This window comes from Netta rufina, assembly GCF_964035555.1.
Source record: "Netta rufina genome assembly, chromosome: W".
In the NCBI taxonomy this organism is placed as follows: Eukaryota; Metazoa; Chordata; class Aves; order Anseriformes; family Anatidae; genus Netta; species Netta rufina.
This window is the reverse complement of record NC_140139.1, coordinates 16463906-16480376: the sequence shown is the minus strand read 5'-3', so window position 1 is coordinate 16480376 and position 16471 is coordinate 16463906. Positions and strand designations below refer to the sequence as shown.

The 16471-nt window shown below is 49.9% G+C and overlaps 1 protein-coding gene across 1 annotated transcript in view; it reads right to left on the bottom strand.

Moving 5' to 3' along the window:
* LOC311220878 (very low-density lipoprotein receptor-like) overlaps positions 1 to 16471 on the bottom strand; it is a gene marked incomplete at both ends in the record, with an annotated part of 137125 nt that overhangs the window by 48243 nt on the left and 72411 nt on the right. Inside the window, 2 exon segments of the mRNA XM_084304511.1 lie at positions 8776 to 8944; positions 9228 to 9338. Of these exon segments, the coding sequence (XP_084160637.1) occupies positions 8776 to 8944; positions 9228 to 9338 (280 nt within the window).

Here is a 16471-nt window from a genome sequence, read left to right as displayed (position 1 = left end):
TGGCAAATGCTCTGTGGGGGTGGCTGCAGCAATGGAAAGAGAGCAACTGGCAGCGCAGAGGTAAACCTGTCTGGGCCGCTACCCTGTGGCAAGATATTGCTGCCCGGGTAGAAAACCTGGATGTTAAAGTACGTCATGTAGATGCCCACATGCCCAAGAGTCGCACTACTGAAGAACATCAGAACAACAAAGAAGTGGATCGAGCTTCGAAAATTGAAGTGGCTCAGGTGGACCTAGACTAGGAACGTAAGGGTGAGCTGTTTGTAGCTCGATGGGCCCATGAAACATCAGGACATCTGGGGAGGGATGCCACTTACAGATGGGCTCATGATCGAGGGGTGGACTTGACCATTGAGGCCATCACACAGGTTACCCATGAGTGTGAGACCTGTGCTGCAATCAAGAAAGCCATGAAGGTAAAATCTCCCTGGAACAGGGGGAGATGGCTAGGGTTTCAATATGGTGAGGCCTGGCAAATTGACTATATCGGACCACTCCCAAAAACTCGCCAAGGCAAACGGTACATACTCACCATGGTAGAAGCAACTACTGGGTGGCTGGAAACATACCCTGTAAACCATGCCACGGCCCGAAACACTATCTTGGACCTGGAAAGACAAGTATTGTGGCGTCATGGTACACCAGAGAGAATTGAGTCTGACAATGGGAGTCATTTCCAAAACAATCTTGTTACCTCCTGGGCAAAGAGGCATGGTATTGAGTGGGTGTACCACATCCCTTATCACCCACAAGCCTCTGGGAAGGTTGAGAGGTACAATGGACTGTTAAAGACTATGTTAGGAGCATTAGGTGCTGGGACTTGGAAACAATGGGACACAAATCTACCAGAAGCCACTTGGCTAGTTAACAATAGGGGGTCTGACAGCCGTGCTGGTCCTGCGGAAACAAAACCCCTACACACTGTGAAAGGAGCTAAAGTTCCCGTAGTGCATATAGGAAGGTGGATGGGGAAGGCAGTGTGGGTTGCTCCTGCCTCGGGAAAAGGCAAACCCACTCGTGGGATTGTCTTCGCCCAAGGACCAGGGTATACCTGGTGGGTCATGCAAAAGAATGGGGATATCAAGTGTGTGCCTCAAGGAGATTTGACCTTGAGAGAAAACTAATCTATAATCTAAGTTATATGTTGTAGGAAGATGCTGTAGGATCAACGACAGGTCAACTTTGCAAGGAGCCGGGCAGTGCAACAAGGACTTGAGCTAAGCTGGTGCTGGTGTCCAGACATCCAACTCCGCCTGCCTTGAGTGGCCACTTTGGCAGATGAAGACCTAATCATCAACAGTTCTTATGAACGTTTTCCAAGAAAGACTTATGGAACGAAAAGATGCACCTGCCTATTAATCCTGTCCTGTTAAATCCTTGTCCTGTTAAAGGACAAGGAATAATGATGAGAATGCTTGTATGCTAAAGTATGGGGATCTGAGTGTGACACAAATGTTATGGAATAAGGAGTGGAGGTTGTACTGGGTCTGGCTGGAATGTTAACTTTCCCGGCAGCAGCCCATACAGTGCCGTACTCTGTACTTGTAGCTGGAACAGCAGTGTTATCACACCAGTGTTGTGTCTACTGCTGAGCAGCAGTGGCACAGCATTGGGCCTTTCTCTAACCCTCCTAGGGGGTGGGCAAAAAGTGAGGAGAGAAACATCACTAGGGCAGCTGACCTAAACCAATCAAAGGGATATTCCATACCATGTGGTGTCACACTCAGCAATAAAAGGTGGAAACAGGAAGAAGAGGGGAGGGGTGGGCTCTCGTTGGGAAACCTCGGTCCTCCTCTCGAACACCGGCTGCGTGCGTTGAGGCCTTGCTTCAAGGACGTGGTCAATCATCGCTCATTTGTGGGAAGTAGAGAGTAATTTCTTTCCTCTGCACTTCCATATAGCCTTCATTTATTTTGTTTGTTTGTTTTCCTCCCTTCTTTTTATTTTTCCTTTTCCCCTCCCTTTTCCCCTTTCCCTTTTTATTTCCCCTTAGTTAAATTGTTTAGTTCATGGTAGTCTTTATTTAATTATTATAATTATTTCCCTTTAATTAAATTATCCTTATCTCAACCCGTGAGTTGTTCTTTGCTTTACTTCTCCCCCTCCTCATCTAAAGGAGGGGGAGTGAGAGAGCGGTTGTGGGGTTTAGCTGCCCAGCACGGTAAAACCACCACACACCTCAATGTCCTTGTTGTAGTAAGGGGCCTAGAACTGAACACAGAATTTGAGGTATGGCCTCACAAGAGCTGAGTACAGGGGGACGATCCCCTCCCTGGTCCTGCTGGCTACACTATTCCTGATAGTAGCCAGGATGCCATTGGCCTTCTTGGCCACCTAGGCACACTTCCGGCTCATGTTCAGGTGAGCATCAACCAACACCCCCAGATCCTCTGCCACTCTTACCAGCCACTCTGCCCTGAGCCTGTAGCGCTGTATGGGGTTGCTGTGGCTAAAGTGCAGGACCCGACACTTAGACATGTCGAACCTCATCCCATTGGCCTCTGCCCAGTGACCCATCCTGTCCAGGTCGCTCTGCAGGGCCTTCCTACCCTCCGTCAGATCAGCATTTTCCTCAAATTGGTGTCATCTGCAAACTTCCTGAGGGTGCACTCGATCCCTTAGTCCATATCATTGATAAAGATATTGAAGAAAAGTGGCCCCAGTACTGAGCACAGGGGGACAACACTATTGACAGGCATCCAGTTGGATTTAACTCTATTCACCATGACTCTTTGGGCTCGGCCACTCAGCCAGCTTTTAACCCAACGAAGCTTATACCCATCCAAGCTATGAGTAGTAAGCTTCTTCAGGAGGATGCTGTGGGAAATGGTGTCAAAAGACTTCCTGAAGTCTAAGTAGGCCACATCCACAGCTTTTCCCTCATCCACTGAACGCGTCACCTTGTCGTAGAAGGAGATCAGGTTCATCAAGCAGGACCTGCCTTTCATAAACGCATGCTGACTAGGCCTGATCAGCTGGTTGTCTATTAGGTGATTTGTGATGGTACTCAAGATAATCTGCTCCATGAGCTTCCCTGACACCGAGGTCAGACTGACAGGACTGTAGCTTCCCAGATCCTCTTTCTGGCCCTTCTTGTAGATGGGCATCACATTTGCTAGCCGCCAGTTGACTGGGACCTCCCTTGATAGCCAAGACTGTTAATAAATCACAGAATCACAGAATGGTTCGGGTTGGAAGGGACCTTAAAGATCATCTAGTTCCAACACCCCTGCCATAGGCAGCGATGTCACCCACTAGATCAGGTTTCTCAGGGCCTCATCTAACCTGGTCTTGAACACCTCCAGGGATGGGGTATCCACAGCCTCTCTGGGCAACCTGTTCCAGTGCCTCACCACCCTCTGAGTGAAGAATTTCCTCCTAACCTCTAATCTAAATCTCCCCTCTTTTAGTTTTAAACCATTCCCCGTTGTCCTCTCATTATTATGACTAAGCAGAGTCGCTCTCCATCTTTTTTATAAGACCCCTTCAAGTACTGAAAGGTTGCAATGAGGTCACCCCTGGAGCCTTCTCTTCTATAGGCTGAACAACCCCAGATCTCTCAGCTTTCCTACATAGGAGAGGTGCTCCAGCTCCTTGATCATCTTCACGGCCCTTCTCTGGACCCACTCTAACAGATCCACATCCTTCTTGTGCTAGGGGCTCCAGACCTGGATGCAGTACTCCAAGTGGGGCCTCACAAAGGCAGAGTAGAGGGAGACAATCACCTCCCTTGACCTGCTGGCCACTCCTCTGTTGATGCAGCCCAGGATGCAGTTGGCCTTCTGGGCTGCAAGCATGCACAGCTGGCTCATGTCAAGCTTTTCATCCACTAGAACTCCCAAGTCCTTTTCTGCAGGGCTGCTCTCAATGAGTTCTTCTGGTCTGTACTCATGTCTGGGATTGCTCTAGCCCAGGTGCAGCACCTTGCACTTGGACTTGTTGAACCTCATTCAATTCATGTGGGGCCACTTCTCAAGCTTGTCCAGGTCCCTTTGGATGGCATCTGTTCCTTCTTTGGTATCAACTGTACTACTCAGGTTGGTGTCATCTGCAAGTTTCCTGAGGGTGCACTCGATCCCACTGTCTATGTCATTGATAAAGATATTAAACAGTACCAGTCCCAGGACAGACCCCCGCGGGACACCACTCATCACCAACCTCCACTTGGACATAGAGCCCTTGACCACCACTCTCTGGGTGCGACCTTCAAGCCAACTCCTTATCCACTGAATGGTGCACCCATCAAATCCATCTCTCTCCAATTTGGAGACCAGGATGTCATGTGGGACTGTATCAAAGACTTTGCAGAAGTCCAGGCAGATCCATCCTTCCTCTCTCAATTAATGCAGTCACTCCATCACAGAAAGCTGCTGGATTGGTCAGGCACAATATACCCTTGGTGAAGCCATGCTGGCTGTCTCAGATCAACTCTTTGGCAAGAGGTGATGTGCCTTGACATTGCTTCCGGGAGGATCTGTTCCATGATCTTGCCAGGTACAGAGGTGAGGTTCAGCTGTCTGTAGTTCCCCGGGTCCACCTTTCTACCCTTTTTAGTAATGGGAGTGATGTTTCCCTTTTTCCAGTCACCAGGACCTTCACCTGGCTGACAGGACTTTTCAAATATGACGGAGAGAGAGAGGCTTGGCAACTACATCAGCTTGTTCCCTCAGGACCCTGGTATGCATGTCATCAGGTCCAGTAGACTTGTACCTGTTTAGTTTCATCTGGTGGTTTCGAACCTGGTCTTCGCTTCCAGTGGGTGGGAATTTGCTCCCCCAGCCTCGATCTACGGGTTCACATAAATGAAAGACTTCGGAAGCCTGACTGTCCGTGAAGACTGAGGCAAAGGAGTTGTTGAGTACCTCAGCCTTCTCCATGTCTGTCATTACCAGTTCACCCTTCTCATCCATCAGAGGGGGGTACACTCTTCTTGGCCTTTTTTTTCTGAGCAATGTACCTATAGAATCCCTTCCTGTTATTCTTTGCATCCCTTGCCAAACTCAGTTCCATCCATGCCTTGGCTTTCCTGATCCCATCCCTGCACATATGGACCACATCCCTGTACTCTCCCCATGTCCCTGTTTCCACTGCCTGTGCATTTCCTTCTTGTGCCTCAGTTTGACCAGCAGGTCCTTGCTCAGCCATCCCAGTTGTCTGCCCTCCCTGCTCACTTTCTTACACAGAGGGATGGAGAGTCTCATCCTTATCAGAGAGTATCATCCCCAAAGAGTCTCCAGCTCTGCTCAGCTCCTTTGTTCCTAAGGATGGTGTTCCAGGGGATCTCATCTACTAGGTCTTTAAATAGCTCTTCAGAAGTTCAGGGTCCTGACTTTGCTCTTCGCCAGGCCCATATTCCTCAAGATCACAAACTCAACCAGGGCACGGTCACTACATCCCAGACTGCCTCCAATCTTGACCTCTTTAATGAGTTCATCTGTGTTGGTGAGCACCAGGTCAAGTAATGCTTCTCAATTGGTTGGTTTGTCTACTGCCTGGACCAGGAAGTTATCCTCAATGTACTCTAGGAATCTCCTGGATTGCTTACAGTCTGCTGTGTAGTTTTTCTGGCAGACATCTGGGTGGCTGAAGTCCCCCATCAGGATGAGAGCATGTGAGCGTGACGCTTCTTGTAGTTTGTGAAATGTGTTCATCTGATTCGTGTCAATATGGAACAATGCTAGGGCCGCATGATATGATGAAATGTGACCTTCTGTCTTACATACCCTTGCCTCACTCAGTCTAAGAAAAACAGAGTGGTTAATGTATATAGTTCTTGTATCTTGCAAAGGAATGGTCCAGCAATTCGTGTCAATAGGGGATTTGAAGGGTTAACATTGAGGCCCGGGGCTAGGGGATAAGAGAACAAAGGGGTTTCAGAATAACTGCTAACTCTTATGACTATTGCACGGGACACTATGCAAGTCTCTGATATCTGGCCGGGAGATTAAGGAGAAGGGGAAAGCTGAAGGACGACTAAAAGACAAAGCTTGCATGGGATGCTGCGCAAGTCTTTGACATCCGGCCAAGATGGACAAAGGAGACGACAAGGAAAAAGCCTGGGAGGAAGACTATGAGCCTTCAGCACGAGAGACCCCCAGGGGGACCACCGGAGACTGATACGCATGCACCAGTGGGAGGGTTCGGATTCCGGGAACTAATTATAATAACCCTGCCTTTTCTAGAAGTAGTAATGAATATGTATTAGCCTAGGAGCATAAAAAACATCCGCCTGATGTAACTTGTTGTAGTGGGTTTACGTGGCAAGGTTTTGGTAGCAGGGAGCCATAGGGGTGGTTTCTGTGAGAAAGATCTAGAAGCTGCCCCATGTTTGGGAAGGGCCCCATTGTTTTCCAGATCCGAGCCAATAAGCGATGTTGTTTTGCGCCTCTGTGAGAGCATATTTAAGACAGGGAAAAAACGCTGCGCCACACAGCAGCCGGGAAAGTCAAGGGAGTGAGAGAACAGCCTTGCACCAAGGTCAGTGTAGAAGGAGGGGGAGAGGTGCTCCAGGCGCCGGAGCAGAAGTCCCCTGCGGCCTGTGGTGAGGACCATGGTGAAGCAGGATGTCCCCCTGCAGCCCATGGAGTACCACGGTGGAGCAGGGTTCCACGCTGCAGCCCGTGGAGGAGACCACGGTGGAGCAGGTGGCCCTGCACCGACGGAGGCTGCCGCCTGTGGAAGACCCCTGCCGGAGCAGATTCTGGGCTGGACCTGTAGCCCGTGGAGAGGAGCCCACGCAGGAGCAGGTGACCTGGCAGGAGCTGCTGCCCGTAGGGGAGCCAGGTTGGAGCAGTTTTCTCCTGAGGGATGGACCCCGTGGTACGGACCCATATCTGGAGCAGTTCTGAAAGAGCTGCTGCCTGTGGGAAGCCCACGCCGGATCAGTTCATCAAGGACTGCATCCCGTGGGTGGGACCCCACAGCACAGGGGACGAGAGTGACTGAGAAGGAGCGGCAGAGAAGAAGTGCTGTAGACTGACCATAACCCCCATTCCCCCGTTCCCCTGCGCCGCTCGGGGGGGAGGAGGTGGAAGAGGGTGGATGGGGGGAAGGTGCTTTTGTTTTTTTTTCCTTTGTTTTCTCACTTCTCTCGCTTGTTAGTTGTAGGCAATAAATCTTACTATCTCCTTATGCCAAGTCTGTTTTGCCCGTTACAATAATTATTGCGTGATTTTCTCGTCCTTATCTCAATCCTTGAGCCCTTTTCACATATTTTCTCCCCATTCCTCTTTGAGGAGGGGGAGTGAGAGAGCGGCTGTGGTGGAGCTCGGCTGCCCACTCGAGCGGAACCACGACACTTGTGTGCGTCTTGGTGGAGCAGAGACTCCTGGCACACCCAGCGCTGTTTGCTTGCCTCTATTCGTTTAATAAATTGTAAACTTTAATTGCAACCCTATTTGGGACTCAGTCATTTATTACATAGTTGAAGCAAGGATGCCTTATCCACAGGCTCCCCTTGATTGAGTGGCTTGTAGTAGACCCCAACCACAAGCTGTCCTTTATTGGTGTGGTCTTTAACTCTCATCCACAAGTTCTCAACATGTCTGTGGCTGTTTCTCAAAGGCAACTCTTTACTATCAATCCCTTCCCTAATGTAGATGGCAACACCCCCTTCCCTTCCTTTCCTGTCTATCCCTTCTGAAGAGATTGTAGCCCTCTATTCCAATGTTCCAGTTATGTGATCTGTGGGAAAGGAATTTGCAGGTGGCTTTGCGTTGTTTCACACGTCCCTGAATTAGAGATAATGAGGAAACAAGCAGTAGAAACAAAAACTTGAGCAAGGTTGAGATAAAGTAAATTGGATACAGTGTTAAAGATGAGCTTTGGGCAGTGGTCAATTGCTGGCTGGCTCCAGGTGCGTCTGAGGGTCTCTAACCAATTGTATGATAGATTCGGGCGCGTGGACAGCACGTGGGGCTACAGGGAAAGTATATGTAGTAGTGAAAAAGGGCAATAAACATCTCCTGTTCAAGAGCCATCAGGAGTCTGTGTCTTGCATCCCTTCAGTGATCCATTCCACTGTGCTTCCGTGATAGCAATCAGGTCATATTTGTCTAATGGCACCACGGTTTCCAATTCCTCTTGCTTGTTTCCCATGCTGCATGCTCCGGTTTAGAGGCCCTTCAGCTGGGCAATCGGTTGTATCACATTTCCAGAAACCTTCCTGATTGCATTGGGACAGTTCACAAGTATTTCCTTGTTGTTACTTAGAGTGGTAGTGTTCTCAGGTATGCTTTCTTCACTTCACCACCAAAAGGGTGATCATGACATAATAATAGGAAACAGAAAAGCTTACTTAGCATCCAAGGAAGCAACTAGAAGAGCACCAGGAGACCTACAAGGCACATTAGTCCCCTGTGCAAAGACTTTGCTCAATCCACCAGAATATACTACTAAAGAGACACAACTAGCGGAAAAACTGAAATGTACAAAGCGAAAAGATGGATGGTGGGAGACCCCTAATGAACAGATCCTGATAACAGAAACTATGACTGAGCAGTTAATGAAAGACTTACGTGAAGGGACACACTTTGGTAGACAGCCTGAAGCGCTTTGCACCAAAAATGCAAACTATTGCAAATCAAGTAGTGCGAAGGTGTCCTGTGTGCAGTCACCAACTGGGAGGACAGAGGAGAACACTACTCGCACTCCTGATCCCTTCAATATTTTTCCAAGGGACATAAAATCTTTTTTGATATTTCGGAGTTTCCTTGTTACAGCATCATTTGATCCTACTTGAAAAAGTACGAAGGAGTGGTAGTCTTTGGGACCTACCAGGCTTGGTAGCCTCTTAGTAATATCACGAATATGGACCCCAGGCAGGCAGCAAACCTCTCTGGAGAGATTGTCCAGACGGCAAATCGGAGCCTCGGTGCCTCTCAGAGAGGAGCCTCCAGTGACTAACACCCTTTGCGCCTTCTTTGTGGCAATAGCTTTGATGCAACTGGGAGACAGAGCCAACTTCATGTGGTCGGCCTTTCTGAGTTCCCCGAGTTCTCCCAGAGTCTCCTCTCTCCTGCCTTAGAACCTCGTATCTATTGCGCAGGGGCACTTCAGGGGCAGGAGGGAGACTCCTCCTCCTCCTTCTCCGATCAGAGACAAGGGTCCACTCTCCCTCATCCTGTGAGTCTTTCAAATGTGCTTCTTTTGGGCTGCAAGCTTGTTTCCCTACCCCTTGCCTGGACTTAAGGCAGGGCTGTTGCTCAGACCATGTCAGCGTATAATACCATTCAGCATATAATACAATCTCCTGCTCAGATTCCCACATGCTATGCTGCTTGGTAAGCTCCTCTTGCAACTGAGCCATCTGTTTGAAGAACTCATCCAGCTGGGCACACCTGCACCCACAACACCCACCTCTGATTTCGGGCCCTAGGGGGACTTCCAGAGACTGGAGCTCCCTGGAACTGAGGGTCTGGGCCTCTCTTTTGATCCTTGGGAGGTCTGTTTGGGTGGAGGCATCTGCCCAGGGAGGTTGTGTCCCTCCCGTCTGGGTTTCAGCCACAGACTGGCAGGTTTGGTGGGTGGACACCATTTCTTCAGTAGAAGGCCCTTCCCAGAACACAAATATGACCAACCCTGCTTGACCTCCCTGCTCTCCTTGCTTGCGCAAACTGCTGCACAAACTGCCGTGCCCTGCCCTGACTGGTGTGCCACGCCCTGTTTGCCCACCCTGGTCACTCATGCTTCCAGGGGCTGCCTTTATACGACAGAGGAGGGGCAATTCTGTCTCCGCCCACACTTCGTCAGCCACCCTTGCGAGGGCTACCAGGTCCTGGTGGCTCCCTCAGCTGCCGTGAGTGGACTTGAAGCAGGAAAAACCCTTCACGCTGCCATCCCCTGCTGCTGCTACAAAACATTTCTGCCTTGGAGCTGAGTTTGTGCCAGTGCTTGGGTAAGATAATTTCTTGTGCGCAGTTGGCGGTGACCAGAGTGTATGAAGGACTGGGCATAGGCCCCTTCACTTGGTATTTTTGACTCTCTTGTTTGATAAAATGGGGACCATGCCTTCCTCCAAACCAACCCCTTGTTCACCTCTAGGATGCATCCTTAAGAACTGGAATAATTTTGGTGTGGATCTCCTGACTAAAGGCAAGTTAAAACAATATTACATGCAGTGGTGGCCTAAATATAAATTGGATGATGAGGAAAAATGTCCAGAATTGGGTACACTGATACTATTTTGCAATTAATATTGTTTTGTAGAAGAACGGGTAAATTGGATTAAATACATTATATGGGTTTGTTCTTCTCTTTAAGGAATGATAATGAAACTCGAAATAAATGCAAATTGTTGATTAGTGATGGTAATGTGATGATGATGTCAACTGAAAAGGAAAATAAGCATTTACCTAGATGTTGTTCGGCTTGTATTATTGGACAGAGGTGTTTGAAATATTTGGAAGAAGACCAAGATGTATAGTTCCTAGTATCAAATGAGAAAGGTTCTGATAGGGGAAGTGGTAATGAGAGACAAGGAAGATATGAAGAATTTAGAAGAACATCAGGATTCAGTCCTACGACAGGGAGGACAAGAACTAGGAATCCAATCATACAGGCCCCACTCCAGGAGGCAGTGGACCTATATGACTTGTCAGTCATAGAATCATAGAAACACAGAATATCCCGAGTTGGAAGGGACTCATAAGGATCATGAAGTCCAACTCCTGGCACCACACAGGTCTACCCAAAAGTTTAGAACATGTTACTAAGTGCACAGTCCAGTCACTTTTTAAATTCAGACAGGCTTGGTGCAGTGACTACTTCACTGAGGAGTCTGTTCCAGTGTGCAACAACCCTCTTGGTGAAGAACCTCTTCCTGATGTCCAGCCTAAACTTCCCCTGCCTCAGCTTAACACCGTTCCCGCGGGTCCTATCACTGATGTTTACAGAGAATAGGTGAGCTGCCTCTCCACTCCCCCTCGCGAGGAAGTTGTAGACCGCGATGAGGTCCTCCCTCAGCCTCCTCTTCTCCAGGCTGAACAGGCCCAGTGACCTCAGCCGCTCCTCATACCTCTTCCCCTCTAGGCCCTTCACCATCTTCATCGGCCTCCTCTGGACACTCTCCAACAGTTTAATGTCCTTTTTGTACGGTGGTGCCCAGAACTGCACACGGTACTCGAGGTGAGGCCGCACCAGCGCAGAGTAGAGTGGGACAATCACCTCCCTCGACTGACTAGCAATGCCGTGCTTAATGCATCCCAGGATACAGTTGGCCTTCCTGGCTGCCAGGGCGCACTGCTGGCTCATATTCAACTTGCTGTCAACTGCAAGCCCCAGAACCCTTTCTATAGGGCTGCTCTCCTGCGTCTCTTTGCTCAGTCTGTACGTAAAGCCAGGGTTGCCCCATCCCAGGTGCAGGACCCAGCACTTGCTTTTGTATAAATTTCATGCGGTTGGTGATCGTCCCGCTCTCCAGTCTGTCCAGATCTCTCTGCAAGGCCTTTCCACCCTCATCCAAGTCCACAACTTCTCCAAGTTTGGTGTCATCGGCAAATTTGCTCAGAACACCTTCTAGTCCTACATCCAAATCTTTTATAAAAACATTGAAGAGGACTGGCCCTAAAATGGAGCCTTGAGAGACCCCACTAGTGACCATCCGCCAGACAGATGTGGCCCCATTTACCACAACCCTTTGAGCCCTGCCCGTCAGCCAATTGCTCACCCATCGTATGATGTTTTTGTTAAGTTGTATGCTGGACATTTTGTCCAGTAGGATCCTATGGGAAACCGTGTCAAAAGCCTTGCTCAAGTCCAAAAAGATCACATTGGCTGGTTTCCCTTGATCGACTAGATGGGTGATCTTATCATAAAAGGAAATCAGATTTGTTAGGCAGGACCTACCTCTCATGAACTCATGTTGGCTGGGGACCAATGACTGCATTGTCCCCCAGGTGTGCTTCAATAACTTCAAGAATCATCTTCTCCATAATTTTACCAGGCACTGACATGAGACTGACAGGCCTGTAATTGCTAGCGTCTTCTTTCTGACCCTTCTTGAAAACTGGTACAACATTTGCCAGCTTACAGTCTACTGGGACCTCTCCAGATTGCCAAGACCATTGAAAAATAATTGAGAGGTCACCCGATGACATTAGCCAGCTCTTTGAGCACCCTGGGATGGATCCCATCCAGACCTGTATGGACTTGTATGGATCCAGGCGGAGCAGCAAATCCCACACACATTCAGGGTCGGTTGGGAGTTTGTCATTCCCACCATCATGGTCCTCCAGCTCAGGGCACCCTGGGTCCCGAAGACCATCATCAGCATTGAAGGCAGAGGTGAAGAAGGCATTAAATGTCTCTGCTTTGCCTATGTCATTGTCTGTGAGGAGACCTTCCCCATCAATCACAGAATCACAGAATCACAGAATTTTCTAGGTTGGAAGAGACCTCAAGATCATCGAGTCCAACCTCTGACCTAACGCTAACAGTCCCCACTAAACCATTTCCCTAAGCTCTACATCTAAACGTCTTTTGAAGACTTCCAGGGATGGTGACTCCACCACTTCCCTGGGCAGCCTGTTCCAGTGCCTCACAACCCTTTCAGTGAAGAAGTTCTTCCTAACATCTAACCTAAAACTCCCCTGGCTCAACTTAAGCCCATTCCCCCTCGTCCTGTCACCAGGCACGTGGGAGAACAGACCAACCCCCACCTCGCTACAGCCTCCCTTGAGGTACCCATAGAGAGCAATAAGGTCGCCCCTGAGCCTCCTCTTCTCCAGGCTGAACAAGCCCAGCTCCCTCAGCCGCTCCTCGTAGGACTTGTTCTCCAGGCCCCTCACCAGCTTCGTCGCCCTTCTCTGTACCCGCTCAAGCACCTCCATGTCCTTCTTGTAGCGAGGGGCCCAAAACTGAACACAGTACTCGAGGTGCGGCCTCACCAGAGCTGAGTACAGGGGGACGATCACCTCCCTAGCCCTGCTGGTCACACTGTTCCTGATACAAGCCAGGATGCCGTTGGCCTTCTTGGCCACCTGAGCACACTGCTGGCTCATATTCAGCCGACTATCCACCATCACTCCCAGGTCCTTCTCTGCCTGGCAGCTCTCCAACCATTCCTCTCCCAGCCTGTAGCTCTACTTGGGGTTATTGCGCCCCAGGTGCAGGACACGGCACTTGTCCTTGTTGAACTTCATGCAGTTGACCTCAGCCCATCAGTGCAGCCTATCCAGATCCTCCTGCAGAGCTTTCCTACCCTCAAGCAGATCGACACACGCACCTAACTTGGTGTCATCTGCGAACTTATTGAGGGTGCACTCGATGCCCTCGTCCAGATCATCGATGAAGATATTAAAGAGGACCGGCCCCAGCACCGAGCCCTGGGGGACGCCACTAGTGACTGGCCTCCAACTGGACTTGGCTCCATTCACCACGACTCTTTGGGCCCGGCTATCCAGCCAGTTTCTAACCCAACGAAGCGTGCGCCAGTCCAAGCCAAGAGCAGCCAGTTTCTTGAGGAGAATGCTGTGGGAGACGGTGTCAAAAGCCTTGCTGAAGTCAAGGTAGACCACATCCACAGCCTTTCCCTCGTCCACCCAGCGCGTCACTTTGTCATAGAAGGAGATCAGGTTCATCAGGCATGACCTGCCTTTCATAAAGCCATGCTGACTGGGCCTGATTGCCTGCTTCCCCTGCAAGTGCTGCATGATGACTCTCAGGAGGATCTGCTCCATGAGCTTCCCTGGCACTGAGGTCAAACTGACAGGCCTGTAGTTTCCCGGGTCTGCCCTCCGGCCCTTCTTGTAGATGGGCGTCACATTTGCTAGCCGCCAGTCGATTGGGACCTCCCCCGATAGCCAGGACTGCTGATAAATGATGGATAGTGGCTTGGCCAGCTCCTCTGCCAGTTCCCTCAGTACCCTTGGGTGGATTCCATCCGGCCCCATTGACTTGTGCACATCTAAGTGCCGTAGCAGGTCACCAACCAGTTCTTCATGGATAATGAGGGCCACATCCTGCTCCCCATCCCCTTCCACCAGCTCAGGGTACTGAGTATCCAGAGAACATCCGGTATTGCCGCTAAAGACTGAGGCAAAGAAGGCATTGAGCACCTCCGCCTTTTCCTCATCTCTTGTAACTAAGTTTCCCCCCGCATCCAGTAAAGGATGGAGATTCTCCTTAGTCCTCCTTTTTGTGCTGATGTATTTATAGAAACGTTTTTTGTTATCTTTAACAGCAGTAGCCAGATTGAGCTCCAGATGAGCTTTGGCCTTCCTAATTTTGTCCCTGCACAGCCTCGCTACTTCTTTAAAGTCCTCCTTAGTGGCCTGCCCACTTTTCCAAAGCTTATAAACCCTCTTTTTCCTCCTAAGATCAAGCCACAATTCTCTGTTGAGCCAGGCCGGTCTTCTTCCCCGCCAGCTCGTCTTTGGGCACGTGGGGACAGACCGTTCCTGCGCCATTAAGACTTCCCTCTTGAAGAGCGCCCAGCCTTCCTGGACTCCTCTGACCTTCAGAACCGCCTCCCAAGGGACTCCACCAACCAGTGTCCTGAGCAGCTCAAAGTCAGCCCTCCGAAAGTCCAATACAGCGGTTTTACTGGTCCCCTTCCTGGCCTCGCCAAGAATAGTGAACTCCACCATTTCGTGGTCACTCTGCCCAAGACAGCTCCTGACAATCACGTCCTCCACCAGTCCTTCTCTGTTTGTGAAGAGAAGGTCTAGCGGGGCACCACCCCTGGTAGGTTCACTAACCAGCTGCGTCAGGAAGCTATCTTCCACGCTCTCCAGAAACCTCCTAGACTGCTTTCTCAGGGCTGTGTTGTGCTTCCAGGATATGTCAGGGAAGTTGAAGTCCCCCACGAGTACAAGAGCTGACTATTTTGCAACCTCTGTCAGCTGCCTGTAGAATTCCTCATCCGTCTCCTCATCCTGGTTCGGCGGTCTATAGCAGACCCCGACCAGGACACTAGCCTTGTTGTCCCTGCCGATCCTAACCCAAAGGGACTCGACCTTGTCATTCCCAACCTCGAGTTCTACAACCTCGAAAGACTCTCTAATATAGAGAGCCACACCACCACCCCTTCTATGCTGCCTGTCCCTTCTATAGAGCTTATAGCCAGGCATTGCAGCACTCCAGTCATGAGACTGGTCCCACCACGTCTCCGTGATGGCAACCAAGTCGTAGCCTGCCTGCCGCACGATGGCTTCCAGCTCCTCCTGTTTGTTACCCATGCTGCGTGCATTGGTGTAGATGCACTTCAGCTGGGCCATTGCCTTATCCTCCGGCCTTGCCATTGTTCCCCCTAGCACAGCCCCAACAATCCTAGCCTCAGCCCCATCCCCCTTCCTACCTAGTTTAAAGCCCTCTCAATGAGCCCTGCCAGCTCCTGGCCCAGGATCATTTTTCCCCTAAAAGATAGGGACCCGTCTGCGGCCATCAGGCCAGGTGCTGAGTAAAGTGCCCCATGATCAAAAAACCCAAGATTTCTGCGTTGGCACCAGTCCCGGAGCCACATGTTTAATAGGTGGGCTTTCCGTGCCCTCTCTGAACCCCTCCCTGCCACCGTAGGGATGGACGAAAACACCACCTGCACTCCCGCTCCATCCACTAACCGACCCAGTCCCCTAAAGTCCCTTTTGAAAGCCTTGAGGCTTCTCTCTTCGATGTTATCACTGCCCGCCTGGACTATCAAAAGGGGGTAATAGTCAGAGGGGCTGTCGTGGTTTAACCCGGCTGGCAGCTAAACACCATGCAGCCGTTCGCTCACCCTCCCCCCTCCCTCTCTGGGACGGGGGAGAGAAATGGAAAGTGAAGCCCGTGAGTTGAGATAAAGACAGTTTAATAAGACAGGAAAATAATAATAATAATAATAATAATAATAATAATAATAATAATAATAATAATAATACAATGATGATAATAGTACTACTACTAATAATATGTACAAACAAGTGATGCACAATGCAATTGCTCACCACCCGCTGACCGATGCCCAGCTTAACCCCGAGCAGTCCGGCCCCCTCCCCCCGGCTAGCCACCCCTATATATTGTTTAGCATGACGTCAGATGGTATGGAATACCCCTTCGGCCAATTCAGGTCACCTGCCCCGGGCCCGTCCCCCCCCCAGCCCCTACCGCACCCCCAGCCCGCCCGCTGGCAGGACAGAGCAAAAGTCTTAGGTGTCCTTGGCTTGGTATAAGCATTGCTCTGCAACAATTAAAACATCGGGGTGTTATCAGCACTCTTCTCATCCTAAGCCAAAACACAGCATTCCACCAGCTACTAGGAAGAAAATTAATTCTGTTCTAACTGAAACCAGGACATCTATCCACCCCTTATTCCATACCATTTATGTCATGCTCAGGTTACACTCTTTTCCATACATTCTAATTAGTCACCTATAGTAGTCATGGTAGTGGTAACATACAGTATTATATAGCAATTAACATGGTACAATTCAGTTCATGGGCTATTCTCACCCAGTATTAAATCTCCTTGAGGTACACACCGGACCTCTCCGTTCTT